The following is a 27,444-nucleotide window of genomic DNA, read 5'->3' on the forward strand; positions in this document are numbered from 1 at the left end:
CCGCCAGAGTGGTACCTATTTATCTACTTGCACTTGATGTGCTTTCGAACTGCTAGGTTGGCAGGAGCAGGGAACGAGCAACGGGAGCTCACCCCGTTGCGGGGATTCAAACCGCCGACCTTCTGATCGGCAAGTCCTAGGCTCTGTGGTTTAACTCACAGCGCCACCCGCGTCCCTATGTGATTGTAAGCTGTTTAAAGCTTTTTGTAATAGTGTGTTTTTGGTGCTGTAAGCCAGCCTGGGACTTTAGGGTGAAGGACTGGTAAAAAAACAACCATCATCATTAGTCAGCCACGTGGTTTTTCAGTGGCTTTCAGTCTGTGCCCAGACCAGGCTCCCTATCCTTCAAGCAAAAGTGGTCCTTCAGCTTTTGTTGGACTCCAACTCGCATGGTGTCCTAATCGTGTTAATACGGGGGGTGTCAGTTTGAAATAAATCTCTTTTTTTTGTTAGGGGGGATTTGAAGAGCACTCACACATGGTTTTCCCACCAGCAAACACACCCAGTAATAATGATCGTGGCTCGCTCGAAAATGCCATCACGTGCGTGGTTCCGACCTGACGGTTGTTTTCAGGTGTAGTAAAAGCTTGGGGAAGATAATTTGTTTTCAGTTTGTGCTGTGCTGAGTGGAATGTTTGCAGGGTGTAGCTCATCTTTTATTTCTGCGAAATAACTTGTCTTTTTGGCTGTGCAGTAACTCACCTTTTAATGAGTCATATTTCCCCCCTCTCCCCAAAGCTTGACATTTAAATTAAGCTTAGGCTGAGAAGTCCTGTGCTCGTTTCTGATGTCGTAATGACATATGCTCAACTGGTTGTGTTTTTAAACAACTGCCACATTTGTAATATTTTTTATTTCCAAAGAGTGGGGATTGCTCACAAGTGGAATGTGTACGGTTCTGGCCATGTTTGAGGATCAGCAACGCAAATATCATGAGCTGTGGTGTTTTTTTTTGCAGTGAGATTGCTGCAGAAACTTTGTGATGGTGAACACTGATAGGACAAGCAATTGGAATGCTTTAGGGCTTCAAACGGATAATTTATTGCATTGTATTGCATTGGGGAACTGTATGTGGACAGAATAAAAGCTCTGCTTGAAGGGGATTATAATTTGACCAGATGAAGCAGACAGATAGCAGGCTTCATACAAGCAAATAGGCCATTGTATTATAAACATCATTCAGGAATGGCGGGTGTGGTCTGAACAGGTTAAAACTGCCTAGTGAATTGAAGCAAAAAAATTCCCCTCTTGAAAGGAAAGGAAGGCAAACATTAAATTTTATTAAGGGTGCCAGCAACTTTTTCTCTCTACTTCTCCCCCACGTTTCCATTGCACAGATATATTGCATTTTTTGTCTGCTGGGATTCTCTTTCCTCCCCCCTCCCCTTAGAGAATAGGGCACAGATGGTTTAAAATGCTGACTAGGATTTTTTATCCATCAAGCGTGGCAGTTTGGTAGGAATTGGACTGCCCTGTGGTAGAGGATGTGCTAAGCACACTGTTCTCCCCTCTCCCCCCTCCCCCCCTGCCACACTGGATTGGTGAGGAAAGCGCCAAGCAAACCCTAATAAACAAATGAAACCGAAGAGACAAATGTCAGAGCTGTTTCCATTGCCTCAGGGAGTAGATGCACTGAGTCAATGGCACACTGGTGTTGTTCTTTAAATTTACTAGTCAGGGAAGGGGTTGCTGGGAATACAGTTAAAGCATCCTGGCTGGCGGCACCTTCCGGGGAAACGTCAGCATGTTGGCTCTTTTGATAGAAGGAAGAGATGATGGTCCCAAACGTCAGTAGTGTGATATTTTAATCTAGCTGCTAGAGGACTTGATGTTGCGCTCAAAGATAAACAGCCTAAAAGCCCTGCTAAATTTGGGGGCTGCCCATGTTTTACCACCCAGACCTTGTTGGACTTCAGCTCCCAGCAGTCCCAGCTAGCATGGTCAGTGGTAAGGGAACATTATTCATTCATTCATTCATTCATTCATTCATTCCCTGCCCACCTGGCTGGGTTTCCCCAGCCACTCTGGGTGGCTCCCAACAGAATATTACAAACACGATAAAACATCAAACATTAAAAACTTCCCTAAACAGGGCTGCCTTCAGATGTCTTCTAAAAGTCAGATAGTTGTCTATTTCCTTGACATCTGATGGGAGGGCATTCCACAGGGCGGGCGCCACTACCGAGAAGGCCCTCTGCCTGGTTCCCTGTAACCTCACTTCTCACAGTGAGGGAACCACCAGAAGGCCCTCAGTGCTGGATCTCAGTGTCTGGGCTGAATGATGGGGGTGGAGACGCTCTTTCAGGTATACTGGGTTGAGGCTGTTTAGGGCTTTAAAGGTCTGCACCAATACTTTGAATTGTGCCCAGAAACATACTGGGAGCCAATGTAGGTCTTTCAGGACCGGTGTAATATGGTCTCAGCGGCCACTCCCAGTCACCAGACTAGCTGCTGCATTCCGGATTAATTGTAGTTTCTGGGTCACCTTCAAAGGTAGCCCCATGTAGAGAGCATTGCAGTAGTCCAATCTGGAGGGCAACAAATTGAGTATCCCTGGCTGTCACGGACTGGCTGTACACAGAGGAGTGGTGGGAGGAACCAGCTAGAGAACTCTCAGGGGACGAAGGCTCAGAGCCTGGGGATTGGTGGTGGAACAATGATGAGTGATCACAGGGAGAAGACTGGGAGGAGGAGGTGTTGGAAGTTGTGGAGGCAACAGGGTTTAGTGAGCTGGGAGAGTCTGTGACAGAAAGAGGTCCAGAATCAGAGGCAGAAACTGAAGCAGGAGAGGAGGGAGCTCAAGAGGCAGAGACGAGTCAGGCTGGTGAAGAAGCCAGGGTCTCACTCCTCCTGCTGTCTTTCTTGCTACCCATAACCCTAAACAAGTGTTGGGTGACAATCTCTGGCTGTGCAGCACCAACTCCAGTGTGGGGGTCTTTTAAAAGTGTGCATGGTTTTTTTTAACTAAGACTGTGAAAGTCTGCTTCCAGCTTTCTTACGGTGTTTACCTTAGGGTTTTTTGCACATTAAACTGAACATGGGCAAAAGCCATCCTCATATGTACAAGTGTGTGTGTGTGAAAGAAGTTCCCTCACTGTGAGAAGTGAGGTTGCAGGGAACTAGGCAGAGGGCCTTCTCAGCAGTGGCACCCTCCCTGTGGAACGCTCTCCCATGAGGTGCCAAGGAGAGAAAGAACTATACAACTTTTAGAAGACATCTGAAGGCAGCCATGTATCAGGAAGTTTTTAACGTGTGAAGTTTTATTATGTTTTTATATGTGCTGAAAGCTGCCCAGAGTGGATGGGGAAGCCCAGCCTGATGGGCAGGGTATAAATAAAATAGTAGTAGTAGTAGTAGTAGTAGTAGTAGCAGCAGCAGCAGCAGCAGCAGCAGCAGCAGCAGCAATCACACTCGTTCATTTGTACAGCTCAATTATTTATATACACAGATTGCGCACTTGTTGAATGTAATATGTCAACATCCCCCTTGATTTGTAGAAGTGGGGATAGGGAGATAAATTCAGTTAGAATGTAAGCCTACCTAATTTGCACTTCTTGAAACAATATGCGAATGAAAATACACTTCTCCAGTTAAAAAAAGTGTATGAAATGTGTATGCGAAGAGAAAGTTTCTTTTAAAAAATGCAAGTATTACTGTATATAATATACAAAAAATGCATAGTGTTAGGAAAATTTGCAAAAAAAGTCTGTATTAGGCAAAATTGCATAAAATGTTTATATTGGGAGAAATGTGTGCCCAAATGCTGATGAACTTTCATGAGGACTTGAGAAGAAAAAGAAATGTGCAACTTGACGAAGAATCATGGCAATCTGAACTTCAGCTTTGAAAAAGGAGAAACAGAGAGACTGGCATTGCGTGTACATGGGCACGACTGTACTAGCTGTTCCCCCCAATGAAGCACGTACGCCACCAATGAAACCATTTAATGACTTGAAATATTACCTTTTCTATTTAACGTACCGTTTTGTTTCCTGGCATGTTCAAAGATTGACAAATGCCAGTGTAATAAGGAATAGGAAAGACCACAGTGTGCTTTCCTCTTCGCAGTGACATTTACCCAACCTTTTCAAAGATAAAAAAATTGTGCTTTGTTTGCACTTTCTGAGAGAAGATACTTTCTGTGAAAGTTATACTTTGTATCATCCGGGTTTCTCAGATTTAGCCTTCACTTGCAGCCATCTCAGCAGATATATACCTATTTTTCTTATAGAAAACCCTGGTTGTTTCTTGTTCCTCTGTACTTTTCAGTGCAGGGATATCATTAATGGAGTCAGGAGGACTTATTGCTCCACTTTGGGATCCTGTTTTCCCAGAGACATCCTCACCACTCTCTGAACAACGCACTGAGCTTAGAAAGTGGCTAACAGTGGAGAAAAGCAGGGGTATAATATGACCATGGATGAGGACTGTGCTTAGTCCTGGTGAAGAAGACTGGAGGTGGTGGGAATATCAGTTGTGCCACATTGACAGCCTGGTTGGGTGAAGATGGGTCCTACCTAGGCAGAAGAAGAGCTCACATCAAGTTGGTTGGATAGATTGTTAGCTGTTGTTGATAATTTGCTGATGATGGAGGGGTTGCATAAAAGTCCACTGTTAGCTGCTGCTCACCCACTTAGCATTAAATTATAGTTTAGGATTACGTGTGAGCTGAGCCAGTTTTTGCCAGAGTTTTTCTGTTTGTACAAAGCCCCATCACTGGCACTTGCATTTGTTCGGAAAGAACCCTCTCGCCCTCCTTTTAAAAAAAGTTCCTTTATCTCCCATATGTTCTGTCAAACAGAACCCTTTATTGTCCTTTTCTTATGTCGGCAGGACTGCACAAAGTGTTTTGAATGCCATGTTCACCTCCTGACCTCCTGGCTTTGAACGCTTCAAGCCTTGGCTGCTAGGCATTTGGAAACAAACATATATTATCATTGCACGGTATAAATAGATGACCTTGGAATCTACCGAGCCGGGTCTCAGACTTGTAAATAATTAAGCGCACCTCCTCATTGACTTGTTGCTGTACTTTGCCTGAACCTGAGCTTAAAAAAAAAAGAGTGCCCCAAAATAAATAAATACAGCTCTTGCCATTTTCCCCTCGCAAAGTTTTTGTATATAAGAAAAATGAATTTATTTAAGAAATATGTGGTGATTCCCTCGGCTCCCCCTTCACAGCATGAAGTGCTTACTGTGGTGCTTGTGTGGTTAAAAGCTATACAAACAGAAATAATACCAGTGGGAGCATCAGAAACAAGGCATCTTGCTGTTGAACAGGTCTGCTACCTACTGTGTCTGATATTTTTCCATTTTCCTTTTTGACTGCCCCCTTTTGAATTCAGGAAAGGAATTTCCATTTCCCCAAAAGGATGTTAAATATGTTGGGGGCTCCTGATCAGAATCAGAGCCACAATGGGCTCAATAGGGGGAAGCTTTCCCTCTGTTCCCATTGGAAATTGCCCTTCCAAAAGCTGCTAGTTTTTACACTGGAAGCTCCCATTTGGACAGTGATCCTGGGGGATTTTGCCATAGCATTTGGGTGGCTCAACAACTGCCTCCATCATATAATCTAGTTCATTGGTTCCTCTAGCTGTAGCTCAGTAGCTTTGCACGCAGAAGGTCGCAAGATCAATCCCCAGTATCGCTAGGTATGGCTGGGAAATAGCACTTGTAGACAATATGCTCACTGGAAGGACAGATCCTGAAGCTGAGGCACCAATACTTTGGGCACCTCATGAGAAGAGAAGACTCCCTGGAAAAGACCCTGATGTTGGGAAAGAGTTGGGGCACAAGGAGAAGGGGACGACAGAGGACAAGACGGTTGGACAGTGTTCTCGAAGCTACCAGCATGAGTTTGACCAAGCTGCAGGAGGCAGTGGAAGACAGGAGTGCCTGGCGTGCTCTGGTCCATGTGGTCACGAAGAGTCAGACACGACTAAACAACAACAAGCATTATGGAATTACTTGAACCCAATGGTCTGACACAGTATAAGGCAGATTCCTATATTCCTTCCTGAAATTGATTAAAGCCATTTGATCAACTGATGCTGGCATGTGACTGTTTGTGGCTGTGATGCAAAGCATCTGGAAGGCACCAGTTTTGGGAAGGCGGACCCATGTCATCTTCTTCTTTGGCGATCACTTGTAGCCGAGTAAGATTGTCTTCCATAAACACGTAAGATTGTCTTCCATAAACACGGTTTTAAAAGTGAGTCTGTAAGTGACTGTGGAGGCCAATTCTGGATCCACATGTCCTTCCACAGTTGGGGACATAGGTTTCCGGGAGGGAGTTGATCATGGTGAGGGTTTGCCAAGCATGTCTTCCTTTTAGCATATTTCTCCCTTTCATCCTGAGTTTCAGCGTCTTCAGAGCCCATGACACCTTTGGTAAAGGCTGTTCTCCAATTGGAGTGCTCATAGGCCAGTGTTTCCCAGTTGCTTATTCTACACTTTTTTAGATTTGCCTTGAGAGAGTCTTTGAACCTCTTTTGTTGACCACCAGCATTACACTTATCATTTCAAAGTTCAAAATAGAGCAGTTGCCTTGGAAGGCGATAATCAGGCATCCACACAAGACGACACAAGTCCAACGAAGTTGATGTTGAAGAATCATTGCTTTGATACTGGTGATCTTTGCTTCTTCCAGTACACTGGCAATAGTTCGTCAGTCTTCCCAGGTGATGTGTAAAATTTTTCGGAGACACCATTCAAGGAGTTGGAGATGGCAGTTATAAGTGGTCCATGTTTCACAAGCATATTGGTAGTACAATGGCTTTGTAAACAAGCATTTTGGTTTCCCTGTGAATGTCCCGGTCCTCAAACACCCTGCACTTCAAACGGGAGAAAGCTGCACTTGCAGAGCTTAGGCGATGCTGGATTTCAGCATCAGTGTCTGCCCTTGTGGAAAGATAACTGCCCAGGTAGGAGAAGTGACCAACATTTTCCAACTTTACACCATTGATTTCTGGTGCTGCAGAGGGGATGATAAAACTGACACAGATAGGTCCTTAGGACTGGCCAGTCCATCCTGTAATATTTCCTGTGTGCACCTATGGAGCCGTCCCAATCTGTCGCTGCTGTGCATCTGATTTGAGGAACAGTCCTGGGCAATCAATGACTGACGTTCCTTTTCAGCTGGTACATATTCTCCAGCGAGCTAGGTGGTTAGTGTACATCTCTCACATCCTGAAAGCGGAGGAGCTGAGGAGCTCATTTAATGTTGGACCAACTTAGCGTGGGCATCGCTCGACAGTGACAGCTTACGATGATGAAAAAGGACACTTAGCCATGACATTTCAAGGCAGGCATAAGTGGCGGTTGCAACAGGCAGCTTACAAAGCTGGCTACGTATCCTTATTACTCAGTGTTTCTAAGATGCATCTCAGTGAGCTCAGATGATTAAGCTGTTCAGTAATTGGATGTTGACATAAAAGCGCACGCTAAAATTTGCATCAGCCAGCAACCTGACACTGGACCAAGTTGAAGGTTTTGATACTAACTTACACAGCCCAGGAACAGGTTGCTAGAGAGGCTGCCTTATCCCTTATATAAGGTAAAGTTAAGTGCAATCAAAGCCAACTATGGGGTATGGCACTCATCTCGCTTCAGGCCAAGGATGCCAGTGTTTGTCCACAGACAGCTTTCCAGGTCATGTGACCAGCATGACTAAACTGCTTTTGGTGCAACGGAGGACCGTGACAAGTGTCAGAGTGCACAGAAACACCATTTACCTTCTCACCACAGTGGTACCTATTTATCTACTTGCTCTGGTATGCTTTCGATCTGCTAGGTTGGCTCCTTATATACCTAGGAGGTCACTGTGTTCTGCTGGAGAGCTTCTCCTTCAATTTCCAAAGAAACCTTCTCCACAGTAACTTGAATCAGGTCTTTCAGTGTGGATACCTCCATTTTGTAGGACAGCTTGCACGTTGAGACGTAACGGGCATCCAACTATCTGTACTTTCTGGAAATAACGGAAGACAAATTTGCAGCAAAATGCTTTCCCAGTTGAATGAACAGGTCTCTGTCATGGGGGTACATTTTGTATTATTTGTAAATTCATCTTCTGTCTTTTGCTTCTCTTGGTTGTTTTATTATATTTTGTACATTTCCTTAAAGTATATATGTGGAAGGTAAGTTTGTCTGGGGGAGGGGGGAATTCTCTGTACAGTTGGGGAAGGGCCCCTGGTGAAATTGGCTTTTAAAATAATAGCACTATTTTGGGAGGGCAGAAGGAAGAGAAGAGCAAATGAAGGTGGATTTAGTTTATAGGTGTGAATTCGGAGGCTTGCTGGGGAGTTGGACTGAAGGACAAATACGCTTTTTATAAGCCAGGTATTAGTCCTGGCTATAGCAATTTCTCTTCCGAACACCCTCTCCCTTTTCTCAAAATTGGATCAGCCTTCAGGAAATAACAGTTAGCTATCCAGCCTGGAGCAGCATCTGTTCTGTGTTGTTTCAGATATGCGGTTTGACAAATGTAAACAGAGACATGCTATTTGCAAGACGGGCAATGTATGCTGCGTTAACCATGAAGGGAACAAATCTGGCTGCCGGGAATGAAGATGAAGAGTCCTTTGGGGCACACTAGTCTCCCTCTGAAGGTTACATTTGTCCTTGTGGGAGGCTGGACCCAGACTATGCTTTTAAACAGCAAGCCAGCCATGGAGCCAAAGGCACAGTTAGGTATGCTTGTCTGTTTGTTGGCAAGTGCATCATGCAGACTCAGGTTTTTATCTTGAGTTCACATGACAAGGATAGCTGACATGGTGCTCTCCTGATATTTTTGGACTTCATGTCCCATGAGCTTCAGCTAGAATAGTCAGTGGCCAGGGATGGTGGGAGATGCAGCTCTACGACCTATGGAAGGTACCATGTCAGCTACCTCTGCCTCATAAGAACCTAAGAGTTACTTTGATAGATCACAGCAAAGTCTGGCAAATCCATTTGGTTGCCATAGTAGCCAGTCAGATGCCCTTGAAAGCTCAAAAGTGGGTGGTAGAGAGGGTGACCACCTTCTGTTGAACCCAGAACCTGCTAGAGTACTTGTAAATATGGGGGTTCTTGTTCTTGTTAGCTGTTGTGGATAATAAACAGATGTTGAGCAACCTCTCTATGGATTTCTCTAATCCTTTTAAACTATCCACCTAAACTAAATAAAAAATTGTCCAGTAGCACCTTAGAAACCAACTAAGTTTGTTCTGGGTATAAGCTTTCGTGTGCATGCACACATCTTCAGATACCATCTAAACTAGTGAGATGTTTTTTGTGTTTAGGGAGGTTTGTTTGATTTCTGGCCCTCTTTTCATGGTAAAAACTCTCAAACCATGTTTGAAGACACAGATTAAATAATCAAACTATATAAAAGCAGTGAGCCATGCTTGTATGGATCACTAAGATAGCTGCAGCATAATAAGGCTTCAGTTAAAAGCACAGGGTGCTAAAAGTAACCAAATACAGACTGGTATGCCTAAGGCCAGGTTCCTGGAGGAGATTCTTCCAAAGATGTGGGGCCACCACAAAATAGGCCTTGGTCCTGAATACTGCCCAATCTCACAGCTCTCGCTGATGGACCAGAGGGATGGACCTCAGATGCTGATCTTAAAAGCCTTGTATAGGTGCAGACAGTTCTTCAGATTACCTGGTTCCAGTTGACTCTTAATTATTCTTAGTGTGAATAAGTATCCCCGCTCATCTGTTCTTGAACCTACAGCCAATCAACTGGGAGTTGAGAGTTGTTAGCAGCCCCCTATCTCCCGTAGCTAGGGACGCGGGTGGCGCTGTGGGATAAGCCACAGAGCCTAGGACTTGCCGATCAGAAGGTCAGCGGTTCGAATCCCTGCGACGGGGTGAGCTCCCGTTGCTCGGTCCCAGCTCCTGCCAACCTAGCAGTTCGAAAGCACTTCAAAGTGCAAGTAGATAAATAGGTACCGCTCTGGCGGGAAGGTAAATGGCGTTTCCGTGTGCTGCTCTGGTACTCCAGAAGCGGCTTAGTCATGCTGGCCACATGACCCGGAAGCTGTACGCCAGCTCCCTCGGCCAATAAAGCGAGATGAGCGCTGCAACCCCAGAGTCGGCAACGACTGGACCTAATGGTCAGGGGTCCCTTTACCTTTGCCCATCTCCCGTAGCTACAATTCCCAGAATTCTCTGGCAAGAGGGATTCCTTGTTAGACCACTCTGGAAATTGTAGCTCTGCAGAGTGAATACGGGTCTCCTAACACCTCTCAGCTCTTTGGACCAACTTCAGCTCCCAGGATTCTGTGAAGGAAGCCATGGCTCTTTAAAGTGGCATGATGCTACTTTCAATGTGTAGAGCAGATGGGGCCTTATAGATGAGGTTAGCACATTGAGGAGCCTTTCTTCTTCTGTTCTAGAGAGCGAAAATTCTGCGTTTGTAGTTGCCATAGTTTTGCACGCATGTGTTCCTTTTAACATTTTTTTTTTGTACGCATGGACATCTTGCCTGTTCAGAACATAATAATAAAAAAAGAGGTGATAAAAAAGCCTGATTCCCCACATTTTATTTTTTTGGGAGGCTTTTACTCCCTGTTGAGATGAGGTAGATGTACTTTTCAGCAAATGCTGGCACTGCGCCACTTCTTTGGCAGCAGCGAACAAATTGCGTATCAGGGCCACAGCTGTTATTTCTTAGAGCTATTAAAATCCTGGGAACCTTGAATGGAAACCTTTGTGTGTGGGAACGTTATTTACGTGAAATATAGTAATGTTCAGTTTTTAAAAGTTTATGTGGGTGCTGTGAATGTGATTTCTGCAACGAGGTGGGGGGGGATATCCCTTCCTTGGATCCCATTTAGCCTGAATGACAGAGAGCTGTACGTGCCAATTCACAGGGAAAGATTGCTGCAACTGCTGCAGAAGGTCTGTGTAGTCAGAAATGTTGTGGTGATGAGTCCTGATATTATGACCAGGTTCACACATAACTCTCAGCCAAACCACTGCTCAGTGCAAACAAGCAAGCCATTCGGGGGGTGCTTACTCCTAAGATCACTAACACTTCCCTTCCCCTTCTGCTTAGGTAAAGGTAAAGGGACCCCTGACCATTAGGTCCAGTTGTGGCCGACTCTGGGGTTGCGGCGCTCATCTCGCTTTATTGGCCGAGGGAGCCAGCATACAGCTTCTGGGTCATGTGGCCAGCATGACTAAGCCACTTCTGGCGAACCAGAGCAGCGCATGGAAACGCCATTTACCTTCCCATCGGAGCGGTACCTATTTATCTACTTGCACTTAGGGGTGCTTTCGAACTGCTAGGTTGGCAGGAGCAGGGACCGAGCAACAGGAGCTCACCCCGTCACGGGGATTCGAACCGCCTACCTTTAGTAACTGAGGCATGTTCTATGTTGACCGATTTATGGTTTGTCCGGGAGAGACAAATAATGAGATCAGGTGCTAAGCCAAATTATGCGGGTGGCGCTGTGGTCTAAACCACTGAGCCTCTTGGGTTCGAATCCCTGTGACGGAGTGAGCTCCCTTTGCTGTGTCCCAGCTCCTGCCAACCTAGCAGTTCAAAAGCACGCCAGTGCAAGTAGATAAATAGGTACTGCTGCGGAGGGAAGGTAAACGGCATTTCCGTGCGCTCTGGTTTCCGTCACAATGTCCTGTTGCTCCAGAAGCGGTTTAGTCATGCTGGCCACATGACCCAGAAAGCTGTGGAGAAACGCTGCCTCCCTTGGCCTGAAAGTGAGATGAGCGCCGCAGCCCCATAGTTTCCTTTGACTGGACTTCACCGTCCAGGGGTCCTTTACTTTTGCATTACCTTACCCCCAGGTGGCTCAATGGCAGGTGGACCAGGGAAGGAGTGGATCAGCCGTGATCTATGGGACTTGCGTGTTTCCTCATGGCTTAGCGTTACATGTGAACTGGGCCTACACATATGAGTGCAAGTGGATGGAGGTGAAGCATTACACAGGGTACCCAAGTCTTGCTGCCTGCAATTATTACTGGGCTTGCCATTGTTATAAGAATTTTAAGGTCTCAAATATAGAATAAATATTCATAAATGCACACATATCTAAATATATGGACTATGTGTCTGAAATAGTATGGGAGAGCAATCCTGAAGCCATTTTGACTCTCCCAGTGACCTCAAATATTCCTCTGCAGTAGGGGAGGCAAATGGGGAAAGCCTTCTCATTATCTTTTTGCTTGCAAATCCTGTCTTAAAGGTGTATTTGTGTAGGAATAAGGTAAGCCTGTGACCTGGACTCAGGAACTAAAGTATTAACTATCAGAAAAGAATGGCCAGACTGCCTAGGTAATGTAATCAGTGACCGTTATCAGGTATCCTGGCAGACAGGATTTATGCTGTAGACCGCCTCCTTCTGTGATGTATGTATGATGTTTTGGGGGGGTGTCTTGGGCTACAGGGTGGGCAATTTCAAAAGTCAATATAAGGCCTTTCACACCATTGTTCTGGGTTCCTCCTCCCTCCTGCGTGTGGTGAGTGGGGACTGTGTTGCAACAGTTCCTTGAATAAAGATCAGGCTTACTAGCCGCTTTGCTTCTCAATATACTCTGGTTGGCCTCTGTTACTTTCTCCTACCGATAGGGAACCCACTGAAGGACTCTATACGGGCTCTGGAATACCTCATAAGGGAAAGGGAGCAGTTTTTCTTATAACACAATCAATAATCAGGTAACAAATTAATCAAGTAATTGTTAGTTGATTAATTGGTAGGGCTGTGAAAAGTTACTTTCTGAGGTTAAGTTGCTTCTGTGCCGTTAGTAATAAGGAATGAGAGAGATAATGTTAGGGAGGATCTCTATCTGTTTCTCTGCAACAAGAAGTAGTAGATATCCCTTCGTTGCAAGTTTACTAAGCACTTCCTGGTTATATGCAGAGATATTTAAATGTAGTTGGTCAGTTGCTAAGTGGCAAATTTTAATAAACTAAAAGTGCTTTAACCAGACAGCACTAATTATTATGGGCTTTTCTTTTCGCAAGCCAGCTTTGCCTTTCCTGGGCGTTGTGAACAAATGCACCACTCAATTTGGAAAGCAGCTGAAAGATTCCCCCCTAAGCTTTTCCTGGGCCTTTTTATTACCTGCAGTTCCTTGCAGAAACCAATGGATTTAAACAACAAACAAAACTTCAAGGGCAGTTTCACCTCAGAAGAACGTGAAGTGCTGGAAAGCGAAGCTGCAAGCAGGAAGGCGCTGCCTTTGACCACAAGTTGCTGGCTTGCTCAGGGCTTCCTGAATTTTAAAAAGGGTCATGTTACCTGTCCAAGGAGCATTCAAGGACACGTTTTTTATACACGAAGGTAGTATAACCTTGTGGCATTGAACGAGCCAGGATTTTAAAAATGGAAGATGCATAAATATTTTATTGTTCCAAATCAGAAACTTCCAGAACACAGCGGTTGAACAAACTGGAACCAGTTTTTTTATTTCACCCTGCACTGGAGTGGGGGCAATGGAAACACCTTTGTGTTGGGCCAAATCTGCATTTTATTAATATTACGCATTTAAAGCGGTATCATACCACTTTAAGCCGTCATGGCTCCCCCCAAAGAATCCTTGGAGATGTAGTGTCTCCAGGGTTCTGATAATTGTAGGGAGGGCCCTCAGCGCTCAGAACAATCTACAGTTCCCAAGATTCTTTGGGAGTAGATGTGAGTGTTTAAACTGGAATGATACTGCTTTAAACCTCTAGCGCAAATGGGGTCTTCCTCATTTCCTCCTTTAGGAGGTGATATCCCTCCCTCCTCCTTTCTAGGATGGTAATCCTAGCTGTTCGCAGAGGATACATGAAAAAATATCGGAGATTACTGCAGAGGTGATCGATTCATAATTGATCCGTGTTTCCGGCAATCGCATGGCTGTCCTCTTTGCTGTCCTGAAGTTCAGAGCAGCACCTTCCGTTTTACGCATCCTCGTGATGCATGGAGCTATTTACAGAACAATACCACACAGTTCAATGCCTCGTACATTTCAGCCAGGTTAAACAGAGGGTAAACTTCGCTGAGTTTTGGCTCAGTTTGATATTAAAACAATCCGTGGCGGCAGCTGCTCATTCACGATGGTGTTCCGACCGAAAGATTGTGTGCATATTTTGAAGAAAAGCTTCCATAGAGGAGCTTTGCCCCCCCTGCAAATAACAAGAGCCACAGCTCCGATTCAGTTCAGGACTATGGTGGAGTCCAAAGGGTAACAGCCCCACGCTGCCCTCTCCCTGGTTCCAACCCAGGTTGGGCCCCTCCTATAACATGCAGTTGGTAACTACATGATGATGATATAATAATAATAATAATAATAATAATAATAATACTAATAATAATAATTTGTACCCCGCCCATCTGGCTGGGTTTCCCCAGCCACTCTGGGCAGCTTCCAACAAAGATTAAGAATACATTAAAATGTCACCCATTAAAAACTTCGCTGAACAGGGCTGCATTCAGATGTCTTCTAAATGTCAGGTAGTTGTTTATCTCTTTGACATCTGATGGGAGGGCATTCCACAGGGCAGGCGCCACCACCGAGAAGGCCCTCCCTCTGCCTGTAGCTTTGCTTCTCTGAGTGAGGGAACCGCCAGAAGGCCCTCAGAGCTGGACCTCAGTGTCTGGGCTGAACAATGGGGGTGGAGACGCTCCTTCAGGTATACTGGGTTGAGGCTGTTTAGGGCTTTAAAGGGCAGCACTAACATTTTGAATTGTGCTTGGAAACGTACTGATGTCTTGTGTAGTTTGCTAGTTTGCTTTATGGAAGGAATCAGAGAATTGCAGACTTGGAAGAGACCCTGAGGATCATCTAGTCCAACCCCATGCAATGCAGGAATGTGCAGCTGTCGCATACAGGATCGAACCTGCAACCTTGGCATTATGCTCTAAGCCAAGTCTTGCCGCCAACTGTCCACTCAAGAGGCCATTCTTGGCTCTTTTTCAAGGGAGCCCATGTCATGCATATTTCTCCCGTTTCCTCCTTACACATTTATGTAGGAATTAGATTTTAGTTAGGAAGAACAAATGAGCTGAACGTTATCTTTCCTGTTTCCACACTTGCGACACTTAATAAACATTAGTTTGTTTAGCAATTATATTTAATTTCCATTAACAGAAAGCTGAAGCGAAAGCTACAGAGTGGATCGTTTAATGCTTATGTTCCTTCCCTTTTCCCTCCTATAAAAAACTGCACAAGACGCTTCTTTGAAGTTTAAATAGCAATAACTTTTTCACACAGTGTCCTCACACTTATTAGATTAAATGTGCATATATGAGGCTGGCAGGTATTACTTATGTTACTAGTGTATTACATAGATTTATCCCTAAGACTAAAAGACTCTCACAGACTCTGACTAACTCTGAGGCAGACAGCAACAGAACAGAACAGACCTCCTGCTCAGCTGCACTGACAACACAAAAAGACTGCTATTAACTGACATAATTGTACCAACTTATAAAAGGTATATGACCTTGCTAAATTCTTTCTCAGAATGTTGCAGGCCTTGTGAGTATCAGCCCTGTCCTTAGCTTTTTGCATGCTCATATCTCACCATTTAGATCTATATCTACATCTGTCTTCTTAATGCACGCAGGGTGTTATGTACTGAAGTTCTCACCCTGGGCCAGCAGGGGGATACTGTAGATAGTTTTCACTCAGGTCCACATATGCAAATAAGGGATTGAAAGTGACGTTCAGTGATTGGGTAGTTACAGAAAGTGTTACAGTTGCATTGTAGTGGGGCTCTATATAAGCAGGCTGGCTGAACCCTTCAATTCAGTTCTGTTCTGGCCTGTGAATAAACAAGAGCTGTTTGAAGAATCGCTGTGTCATCTGATATGTTCACCCACAACCTAACACAGGGTTTGTGCATGCGGTGCTGGGTCCTGGGGGTCAAATTCAGCCCCTAGGACTCTCCCTAGGCTCTCCCCAGCATGGGTGCTTTTCCTGAGGGATGTGCCTTTGATGCCTCTTCCCTGCTTGGGTGGAGACTACTTGTTGGACAGACGTGTGTGCTTAAACCTCTGACTTATCCATCGCTCCACCCACTTTTGCCTTCATCAGCCTGATGAAAACTAACATCCTGGGTCAGCATTGGCGACCACACACTTGAGGTGGTAGGCAGTTTTGTCTGCCTGGGCTCCACCACAACCAACAATCTCTCCATCAACGCTGAGCTAGACAAGAGTATTGGCAAGGCAGTCTACTGCAACGGTTCGCCTCTCCAAAAGGATTTGGGAGAACGTGGTGCTAATGTCCAATACCAAGAGGAAGATCTACTGTTATGTATTAATATCAGTGGCAGTTCTCACTCAGGGCCACCAGTATGTAAATGAAGGATTGAAAACTCCTGATTGGTTAACTAGTTGTGAGTTGTTACTGTTTCAAGTTACTTAGTATTATATAAAGCAGCCAGCTAGGTGGCGGTCAGTCTGATTCCAGGAGCAGTTCTAACTGCTGCAATAAAGAGCTGTGAATCCAACAGAGCTGTGTCCTTCATCCATCTTTTCCACTATTCAACATCTACCAGGCTTGTGTGCTGTGCACACTGCTTTGTGGAAGTGAGTTGTGGGCAACTTACAACCGCCAAAAGCAATGCCTCAACGCTTTCCACACAGACTGTGTTAGGAAGATTTGGGGCATCACATGGCAGGACAGAGTCTCAAACAAGGATGGGTGATAACATTGAATTCAAAGAGGGTAGTGAGTTGACGTTACCTCCAAACAATTCAATCCAGGGTCTTAAAGAGCCTGTGGTTGGAGTGAATAAAATACAGTAGGGCGTTGTGTAGGGCGAAGTTTCCATTTGTGCTGTCAGTTACACTGCTGATGTTTGCGTTGACCAGTTAATAAATGCTGCCTTCTTTGCTTGCTTGAATGGGGTCTCTCGCCCCAGTGTTCTGCCAGGCACTATACAAATTCCTAAAAAGGATCCCAATGAAAGCATTGTGTATGCTTCATTTTAAGATCTGGTGCAATCTGTGCACCGTGATGGAGGGCATCTGCCAGCGAGGAGAGCAGAAGGGTATGTCAGTGCAGAACTTTCACTCCTAATTGTTGGAGAGGCTTTGAAAACCCTCCTCACCCCAAACCAGGGGTCAGCAAACTTTTTCAGCAGGGGGCTGGTCCACTGTCCTTCAGACCTTGTGGGGGGCTGGACTATTTTTTGGGGGAGGGGGAATGAACGAATTCCTATGCCCCACAAATAACCCAGAGATGCATTTTAAATAAAAGGACACATTCTACACATGTAAAAACACACTGATTCTCGGACCCTCCGTGGGCTGGATTTAGAAGGCGATTGGGCCAGATTCGGCCCCCAGGCTTTAGTTTGCCTACCCATGCCCTAAACTCTAGGTTCCTCATACAAACAAAACAGCTTTGTTCATTCAAACTCCAGATTATTCATTATTCATACAGCTCTGCAAAATTCTAACAGCTAATTAACAGAAAGACGATCGGCCCAGCAAGTTAGAAAGACAAAAGGCCTATGAGGAAGGTGCTAATTTTACGTGCCCTGCAAAGGAATACTTTAAACTGCAATATGTCAACTGGTCATGGAAATGTGATTATAGCCTGAATGGCAAAAAAATAATGCCACTTTCCCAAAACATATGCTTTATAAATAAGATGTTTGTGTGTAAGCAGGTACAGGACTCCTGCTCCACGACACTTGACTGAGGTTGGCCACAGTTGCTTCTGGCTTTCCGAAGAGATTTGGTTGTGAATTTTGTGTGATTTCCCAGCACCCCTTGAAAAACCTGGGGAGAGCCTGAAACACTTGTGCTTGAATACCTATACAAAAAGTGTCAAATCCTGTTTGTACTCAGGAATAATGTATTAGAGTTGCAGAACTAGGAGGGGACCCAAATGATCATCCCTGCAATGTTGGAGTAGATTAAAATGGATCTGCCTCGAAAATGCAGAAAAGCACCACACTGAGCAAACAAGGTCTTGGAAAATCCAATGTATGGTCATTTATGGAGAATGTTACTGTGTTTTGACAGTGGGCTTCATTTTAATGCAATGTTCATAAGCTAGGGTCAGGGGCGGTGTCTGTTAAACTTCAGCAAGTTCAAAGCTTTCCTTTGCCTGGTACCAGCAGCTGCAGTGTTTACATTCTAGTGCAGATATGGAGAAATGGTATCACAAGAAGTACCAACAGTGGAGGAATGGTAGATGAAGATGATGGACTTTGGGGAGCTAGCCGACCTGACCGGAAGAGTCCGGGAACAGAAGGAGGAGGAGTACCAGGAGGAATGGATGAAATTTAAAGACTATTTAGCTAAATATGCTAAGATAACTTAAATAGAAACACTTGCAAGTACCAGATTGGCTTAGGATTTAAATATGTGACGTTATAGAATAATATATCCAAAGTTAAAATGAAAAGAAAGAAAAATGTTAATTGATTAAGTAAATTTTATGAGAAATTAGTTTTGGAAAACTGTTACAATGATATACATAGAAACTCAGCCAGGGGGATTCAAGGAAGCCACCTAACAATGTTAACAAATAGTTAGGATTTATGTTTGTTTGTTTTTGATGTTTGTTATAAATTTGGGAAATCAATAAAAATTTTGGGGGAAAAAGATATGGAGAAATGGTGATCCAGAACTTCAGCCCCCATCAGCTCTAGCTAGCATGGCCAATGGTCACTTGGGATGGGAGTTGTAGTCTAAGAGCCCCTGGAAGGCTACAGGTTCCCCATAATCTGATCCGGTTGGTATAAGGCAGCTTCTTACGCTTCACTTGCCCTGGGAGAATGGAAGAAACTGCTTGAAGATTTCCAGTGCTTCAAGCCAAAGGGATGCCAGAGATATATGACTTTGCAGAGGCTTGCAAGGAGGAGTGCTGATGGTCTGGTCCTTGAGGGATGTGCTGTTTGCTTTGGGGAGCTAATGTTGTTTTAAATTCCTGTATGGTCTGCATGCTTGCCTGCTCCCACAAGCTGGATTGGTATGTTTGTAAAACTGATAAGAGCAAAAAGTTCCGTAAGACTTTGGTGTGCTCTCCTCACAAGGAAATGGATTCTGCGGCAGTTGCCTCTGGAACTTCCTGGGCAAATGCACAATTCTTAGTGCACAGATCGTTTTCTTTCAAACCAAAGATCTACTCAGATGATACTGATTGATAACCTTGTGCAGGATTTTTTGAGGTTGTTGTTGCTAGATGATGAAGATGTTTGTAACAATAGCATTCTTTGTTTTTAGAGGTTTGTGATGTAAAGGTAACAGTCGTCTTCCACTGTCTTAACTAGGGATGGAGAAGAAATTTGATTCTAAAGGGAAGTAAGCTAGTTTATACTTTCTGAAGCAAAACATAAATCAAAACATGGCTGCCCTTTGAACTTTGCACTCCTCCCAAATTTGTGACACAGTTTTCCAACCAAATGTGCATATGTTTCAGAGGGGGTTGTGTGTGTCTGTATACATACATGCGTGTGTGTGTGTGTGTGTGTGTGTGTGAAAATAATTTACCAAATGCATTATATTAAGGAAAATTGATTGTGTACATTACTCTAAACTACATACTGAACTGCATGTATTTGGAGAAATTCACTCTAAAAGCTGACAAATCTTCATGAGTATTTTAGTATTTTATAAAATCTCTTTGCTGCAGAAATATGGAGAATTTAATTTAAGACTGAGAAAATAAAATAAAAACTTTGAGAACCGAAATTGACAGATTTCATCCATTGCTAGTCATAATTGGCATATTCTACAGTCTTTCTTAAATGTTAACATTATTGTACTGGTTGCCCTAATGACTTTTTCCACTCCTGTTTCCACAGAGGGAGTGTTGATCAGAATGAATGGCCATATTTCAAACACCCACCCAAGTGCATATGGAAGTTACTCTTCTCAAGTAAAGTAAGTATTATCCCACCAACATGACCTCTCCCTGCCACCCAAGTTCATCAGAAATAAAGTAAAAGGAAGAAGAAGCCCTAAGGTCTCCTCTGAGACTTAACATTTCATTTGCAGCCTGGAAGCTATTGTCATTTCAGACATAAGATCAATTTCATATGAGCTTGGATATAATGAGGGTACCAGCCTGCAGAGGCATGAATACCTTCTTCACATCAGACCTCAATAATGTGAATCTCAATAAGTGTTTTTGTTGCTTCTTGTGTATCCCAGACTTAGATGCAACCAAAGCTCTAGGGTCTTTGCCCTGCTAGAAACTCAGATATGGAAGCTAGGTGCTGAATGGCTCCTTAATCCAGGGTTACAGTAGCCCAAACGGAATGCCTAGTTGCCATTTTGGGGCCAGACAGCTCAAAACCTGAATTTTTCAATATGAGTTTTTGGTTCCTGAAATTCATTCTGATCGTGCAGCTAAAATATAACGTATATAATTATCTAGGATGTGTTGCTGGTGTGTGAAAACAGTCAAGATCCAGGGATCCCCAGGCATGCACCTCCAGATCATGGTGAGATCAGGCGTCATACTTGCACCCGGGCATCTTCACTTGGTCACAAGTGGCCGATGGCCAGGTCCAAATTGTGCCTGGCACCTAGAGAATTTCAAACGCTGGGTCCTTGTGCAGTTGTTCCTAGATGAAGCTCGTAGAGAACTGTACCTACCCCAGTCTTAAGAACATAAGAAGAGCCTGCTGGGACAAGCCAATGGCTAATCTAACCCACCATCCAATTCGCACAGTGGTCCCTCAGATGCTTGTAGGAAATCCTCAGGAAGGGCCTTAGCACAACAACACTCTCCCCGGCTGCAGTTTCCAGTATCTGGTGGTCAGAAACATCGCTTCCTCCATCTATGGAGGCAGAACCTAGTTGCCATATACCGTATTTTTCGCCCCATAGGACGCACTTTTTCCCCTCCAAAAATGAAGGGGAAATGTGTGTGTGTCCTATGGGGCGAATGCAGGCTTTCGCTGAAGCCTGGAGAGCGAGAGGCATCGGTGCACACCGACCCCTCTCGCTCTCCAGGCTTCAGGAAGCTATCCACAAGCCTTGCAAGCCCGGCGGGAGTTCCCGCGGGCTCACAAGGCTTGCGGGCAGCAGCCTGCAGCCCAGGCGAGTGTCCGCAAGCCTTGCGCGCCCGGCAGAAGGTCCCGCCGGGCACGCGAGGCTTGGGGCGGCAGCCTGTCGCCCGAAGCACGGGGAGCCCTCCGGAGGGCTCCCTGTGCTTCGGGCGAGTGTCCGCAAGCCTTGTGCGCCCGGCAGGTGTGCACAAGGCTTGGGGCGGCAGCTGCGGCGGGGGGGGGGAAACAATTTTTTTTATTCATTCCCCCGCCCAAAAAAACGAGGTGCGTCCTATGGGCCGGTGCGCCCTATAGGACGAAAAATACGGTAGTTATTTGCCACCAATAGCCTACCCTTCCACAAATTTGTCTAATCCTCTTTGAAAGCCATCCAAGTTGCTGCCTTTTGTGGGAGTGAGTTCCATTGTCTAATTGTGCAGCTTGTGAAGAAGTACTTTCTTTTTTCTATCCTAAATCTTCCAGCATGCAGCTTCATTCGATGCCCTCGAGTTCTAGTGTTGGAGAGAGAGGGGGGCGGAAAGCTTTACTCTCTCCATGTAATCTTATAAGCTTCTGTCATGCCATATCCAGGCCTTGTGCAGGAGCATTTACAGTCAACAAACTGCACCCATCGCCCAGCTCCGCCAAGGTTAATTTGTTGGTATGTGTGTCAACATTTTGGCTGCAGACTGCAATGTTGATGGTAAATAGAACCATAGCAGTCAGCTTCATTTGTCTCTGAAGCCGTCGCTTGAATTCCTGCTGGGATCCCAATAAATCTCTGGTCGTGCACCAAGACTTCTGTGGGTGAACTCAATTTTCCTGGGATTTTTTAAATTTTATTTTCCTGATAGCTCATTGCTTTGTCTTGGAAGCTGTTCCCGAAGTTATCCCAAGATTTCAGAGAGATTTGAACCTGTCAGGACCTGGAGGTCCAGTGGCATCCTCAAGAATCACCTCTCAATCTTTAGGATCCAGTCTTTTGACTTGAGAGGATCAGGGTTGCTTCTCCTACTTCACAGATGTCCTGTTGTGAAGAGTCTTTGTGGAAAGGCAGTTAAAGACTCTGAGAGGGCAAAGACTGGTGGTTAGGATAGCTGCTGAAGAGGGGAGTCGATAACAGGGGACATTATAGATCAAGGATGAGGAATCTTTGGTGGCTGGGGAAACCCAGCCAGATGGGCGGGGTATAAATTATTGAGACATCACCTTGCCAACAAAGGTCCGTATAGTTCAAGCTATGGTTTTCCCTGTAGTGATGTATGGAAGTGAGAGCTGGACCATAAAGAAGGCTGATCGCCGAAGAATTGATGCTTTTGAATTCTGGTGCTGGAGGAGACTCTTGAGAGTCCCATGGACTGCAAGAAGATCAAACCTCTCCATTCTGAAGGAAATCAGCCCTGAGTGCTCACTGGAAGGACAGATCCTGAAGCTGAGGCTCCAATACTTTGGCCACCTCATGAGAAGAGAAGATTCCCTGGAAAAGACCCTGATGTTGGGAAAGATGGAGGGCACAAGGAGAAGGGGACGACAGAGGACGAGATGGTTGCACAGTGTTCTCGAAGCTACCAGCATGAGTTTGACCAAACTGCGGGAGGCAGTAGAAGACAGGAGTGCCTGGCGTGCTCTGGTCCATGGGGTTACGAAGAGTCAGACACGACTAAACGACTAAACAACAACATTATTATTATTAGTCTTTTAGATGTTGTTGGACTCCAACTCCCATCAGCCCCCAATGGTCAGAGGTGCTGGGAGTTGTAGTCCAGTGACATCTGTAGAGCCACAGTCTCCCCACCCCAGTTATAGATAGAGCCAATATTTTGACTCTACAGAAGCTCTATGCACTCATTATTTGGGGATATAGGAAGCTGCTTGGTTCATATACCTCAGTTGTCATGGACTGACTGGACGCAGAGGAATGGTGGGAGGCATCAGCTGGGGAACCCTCAAGGGACAAAGGATCAGAGCCCAGGAATTGGTGGTGGAGCAATGATGAGTGGACAGAGGGAGAAGCTTTGGGAGGAGGAGAAGTCCAGAAGCTGAAACAGGAGAGGATGGAGTCCAAGAAGCAGAGATGAGTCAGGCTGGTGAAGAAGCTCAGGTGTCTCTCTCTCCTGCTGTGACCAGCTCCCCTCCCCCTGTCTCCAGAACCAGAAGAGGTATGAAGAGGGAGGAACAAAGTCAGGCAGGGCACCCAAGTCTCAGATTGCTTGGGAAGGACCAGGCGAGGAGGAGATTTAGGCAGTTGTGAGAAGGTTGTGAGGACCTTCAGCCTCCATGGGGCAAGGCCTACTGAGAAGAGCTTCAATGCTCATCAGGCCTGGTACTCCTGACCAGACTTTGTTTCTGCTAATTGTTAGCTTCACGTGTGATTTGTTGCTGACCCCGCTTCTGACAGCGGTATTGTCCACACTGACCGATAGTGGCTCACCAGGGTTTTAGATCTGGAGTATTCCCAGTCCTACATGGAGCTGATGGGGACTGAACCTGGGATTTTCCATATCCAGTGCATGCATTCTGCTACTACCAAACCGCTGAGTTGGTCAGGACTAGCATAAATAGTAGGAGCCTGGGCATCTACCTTCACTTCATCATCAGGAGAGTGGTACGGGCTGGTCTTCAGTTTCTCTGCCTTCAGCCCTAACCTTCTTCCTCTGTGTTGTAGCAAGTGGTCTCTGAGTTAGACGACACACCTTCCAGGCCCAGGCTCAGGTATGGCCTCTTTCAGCCCCACCCTCACTTTAACGAAGGTCGCTCTTCTGACTTCTAAACTTAACTGATCTCTATGAGGGCCAGAAAACCAATTTCCCTTTGGAAACAGCTGTCCTATTGGTTTATGTACAACTGAATGGGTAGCAGCTGACAGTGCTATATGCTGTTGATTGCCAGGGGCAACCTTTCTACCCTTGGAAAGCTACTAATGGGATTTCCTCCCTCATCTAGAAGGAGATTCTGTGATTTGTGGTAATCTAAATAGATTTATAAATAGATCAGAGGTTGTTTGCTCAAGCCAAAGCCATGCATAATTTATGTCTGTGGTTTTTTTATAGAAAAAGCAAGGGGTGAAAGTTGTCTCTTAAAAGACTCCGCAGTCTTCGGTTGCAATTCTGGTTTTGAGCTGCGATGTGTGTCTGTTTGTGTGCATGCTCTAGCAAAGTTAGGTAAAGGGTAAAGGGACCCCTGACCGTTAGGTCCAGTCGTGACCGACTCTGGGGTTGCGGCGCTCATCTCGCATTATTGGCCGAGTGAGCCGGCGTACAGCTTCCAGGTCATGTGGCCAGCATGATTAAGCCGCTTCTGGCGGAACCAGAGCAGCACATGGAAACGCCGTTTACCTTCCCACCAGAGCGGTACCTATTTATCTACTTGCACTTTGACGTGCTTTTGAACTGCTAGGTTGGCAGGAGCAGGGACCGAGCAACGGGAGCTCACCCCGCCACGGGGATTCGAATTGCCAACCTTCTGATTGGCAAGTCCTAGGCTCTGTGGTTTAACCCACAGCACCACCCACGTCCCTCTAGCAAAGTTATGCGCATGCAAATATATATTCGCACATACTGTATTCTTCACGCACGCACACACATTGTAATGAGCATTAGCAGTAAACAATAAAGTTTGATTCACACACAAGCTGTGCTCTCAAAATATGCACACACAAATAGCCACACAAATACAAGGGGAGCCTTAGATAGTCCAGTCATAAGGCAAACTTGCAAGCTGCTTACAAGCACGTTTATTCCAATAAATGATGCTTGGCCTTGGCTGGAATAAGTAACATCAGAACTATTTATGAATGTATTTAGCTGACTGCAAACCATAGGCTTTACTAAATTGGGATCACGGGTTGGAAATCCCACGAGAAGCTTTCCAAATCTGGGAGCATGCTGCTGGAAATTGACAGTGTAAATAACTTTGAGTTTCCCGAGTTTGAGTTTCCCGAAATCCATAGCACCATGCAAAACATTCTGTAGCCTCCGTATGTGCGCTTGTTTGCTTGCTTTCAGATATTGATATGTTAGACCCAATACACAGGCACCCTGTGTCAAAGGTGACATTGTGAATTCCTGCTTCTACATGTAAACCAAAAACTAAGGAGTGGCATGACTTTCCTTCCGCGTGTCCTAAGGGGGCTTGAGTTTCTCAAATAGCAGCTGGTCTCCCCCCTACATTATATTGCAAATTGATTTTGGAACACAGGGGACTGTCAAAAGCAGTCTGTGGCACGGTTTGCCTGACCATTCAAAGGAGAAGATTTGCAAATTCCAATAGGCAAACAGAAGTCCTTGGACGTGCTTTTGAGATCCTGGTCATCTCTAGACACCCTTGTCACTTCTCATTTAGTAGCCAAGATTAAATTCTTCTCTTCACCCCCACTCATCCCGCTCCCAGTAATTCTTGCTCACCTTTATAACCATTTTGAAGATGGGGAAATCCTTTGCAGGCACTGTACAGGCACTGTAATTCTGCAGTACAGTGGTACCTCGGGTTAAGAACTTAATTTGTTCTGGAGGTCCGTTCTTAACCTGAAACTGTTCTTAACCTGAGGTACCACTTTAGCTAATGGGGCCTCCTGCTGCCGCCGCTGTGCAATTTCTGTTCTCATCCTGAAGCAAAGTTCTTAACCCAAGATACTATTTCTGGGTTAGCGGAGTCTGTAACCTGAAGCGTCTGTAACCCGAGGTACCACTATAGAGCCAGTGTGATGCAGTAGCTGCCAGTCAGGATGGCTGTGGTCTCCCTTGTTCAGGGGGAGGCAGGATGCCTCTGAATACCAGTGGCTGGGAATTGAAGGTGGAGAGAGTGCTGATGCTCAGGTCCTGCTTTCAGGCTCCCGATAATACCTGATTAGCCACTGTGAGAACAGGATGCTGGAATAGTTAAGCTGTTGACCTGGTCTAGCAGGGCTCTTCTTATGATTGCTGGGCAATGACCAGGACCACATCTCCACTCAGCCATGGTCTAGTCAACCTTGGGCTAGTCACTGTCAGCATAAAAATAATAATTATTGTTGTTATTATTATTAATACCCCGCCCATCTGGTTGGGTTGCCCCAGCCACTCTGGGCAGCTTCCAGCATACATAATAATAATAATAAAACATCAAACACGAATAGTAAGAATCAGATCCTGTATAAAAAGTCACAATAACTTGTAACCTACCTCACAGGGTTGTTGTGGGGATAAGGGGGTTGCAAAGTTGAGCTCCCTCAAGCAAAGCAGTGGCAAAACAGGTGATTGTGAAGAGAACGTTTTGTATGAGACATTTCTGTTATCTGTGACCAGCAAAATGATACCAGTGTGCTTATTATAACAGGTGTGCATTTATTTCATTGATTTCCTCCCTGCACAAGGACACCCCACCATGCTGGCTTTCAAAATAGCCGCACAGAATCACTTGATGCAACCACTTCAGCTGAAACACACCCAAATGCACACTGGCATATATGAAATAACATGTAATCACCACATGGGCTTTTTAAATCCCCCTTTTGTTGTTGTTTAATGGGGTTACTGAATCTTTGGAATTTCTGGATGGCATTATCTTGCTTGTTGTTGTTTTGAAGTTAACTTTTTTTGTAATTTTATTGGTTGTTTGGTATTTTATACATTTATTGATGAACCATTCATTGATTTTGAACAAAGGGCGGTATCTAAATAAAAACAATGGATGAAAGAATATGGATACAGAGAGCGGGGGATTTGAATGGATGACAGGGAGGCTGTAGGTGTTATAAATATAGCTCCACATAAAATAATTGCTTTGCATAACTTATTTTTCTTTAGCTAGCCACTTGGGGAATAGAGAAAGCAGAGCTGTGCGGGGCAATAAATCTCCACCTCTTAGAAATCTATTTTCTGAAGTGTCAGTAGGCATCCTGGTTTCCTTTCAATCACGTCTGCAGTCAATATGGTCTTGAAATATGGAAGCCAGGAGTTTCCAAGTTCCTGCGCTCAGTGCAAACATTATCTCTGCATATTAGCTTTATAAGGTATGTCAGCTGGCCTTTTGCCAAAGGAAACCACACACAAACAATGCACCTTCTCTTACAGTGGATATGGATCACCAACATTTTCTCAGAGCGAGAGGGACCAGGCGTCGAAGACGAGTGCGAAAGCTCTGTACGGTAAGGCTCATTGGCTTTGTGTATGTGATAAGGCCACCATTATGAATTCCTTATTAAGCTTGGTGGAAGGCGTCTATAGCAGAGAATATTTAAAGCCCCTCTCCTTTGCTTGGTAGGCAATCTGTGCTGTTATCTGCCGATCTGCTTCGAAAGTGGAAATACTAGCGTCATCCTGGGGGTGAAGCCTGTGATGGAGACTCCAGAGGGCTTAGGAGTTATCCAGACTTTTGCTTCAGCCATAGAATGAATTCGGGCAGTTCTGGTTTCACTGTAGTCTTTTGCTCTGTGCCTTCATGTTCATCTGGAGCTCGGAAATGCTGAAACACATTAGGAGATCAAGGGATGCCCTGTGCCCAGGAGCCTTCAGAAATCC

General features: G+C 45.1%; 1 protein-coding gene across 1 annotated transcript in view; it reads left to right on the top strand.

The window, feature by feature from the left end:
• Positions 1-27,444, top strand: part of EPS8 (EGFR pathway substrate 8, signaling adaptor) — a 143,782-nt gene that overhangs the window by 59,362 nt on the left and 56,976 nt on the right. Inside the window, exons 2-3 of the mRNA XM_080971984.1 lie at positions 19,757-19,835; positions 26,998-27,071. Coding sequence (XP_080828110.1) covers positions 19,774-19,835; positions 26,998-27,071 — 136 coding nt within the window. The 5' untranslated portion in view covers positions 19,757-19,773. The remainder of the gene's footprint in view (positions 1-19,756; positions 19,836-26,997; positions 27,072-27,444) is intronic.

The sequence above is a fragment of the Podarcis pityusensis genome (genome assembly GCF_964106645.2).
Source record: "Podarcis pityusensis genome assembly, chromosome: 10".
NCBI classification, from domain to species: Eukaryota; Metazoa; Chordata; class Lepidosauria; order Squamata; family Lacertidae; genus Podarcis; species Podarcis pityusensis.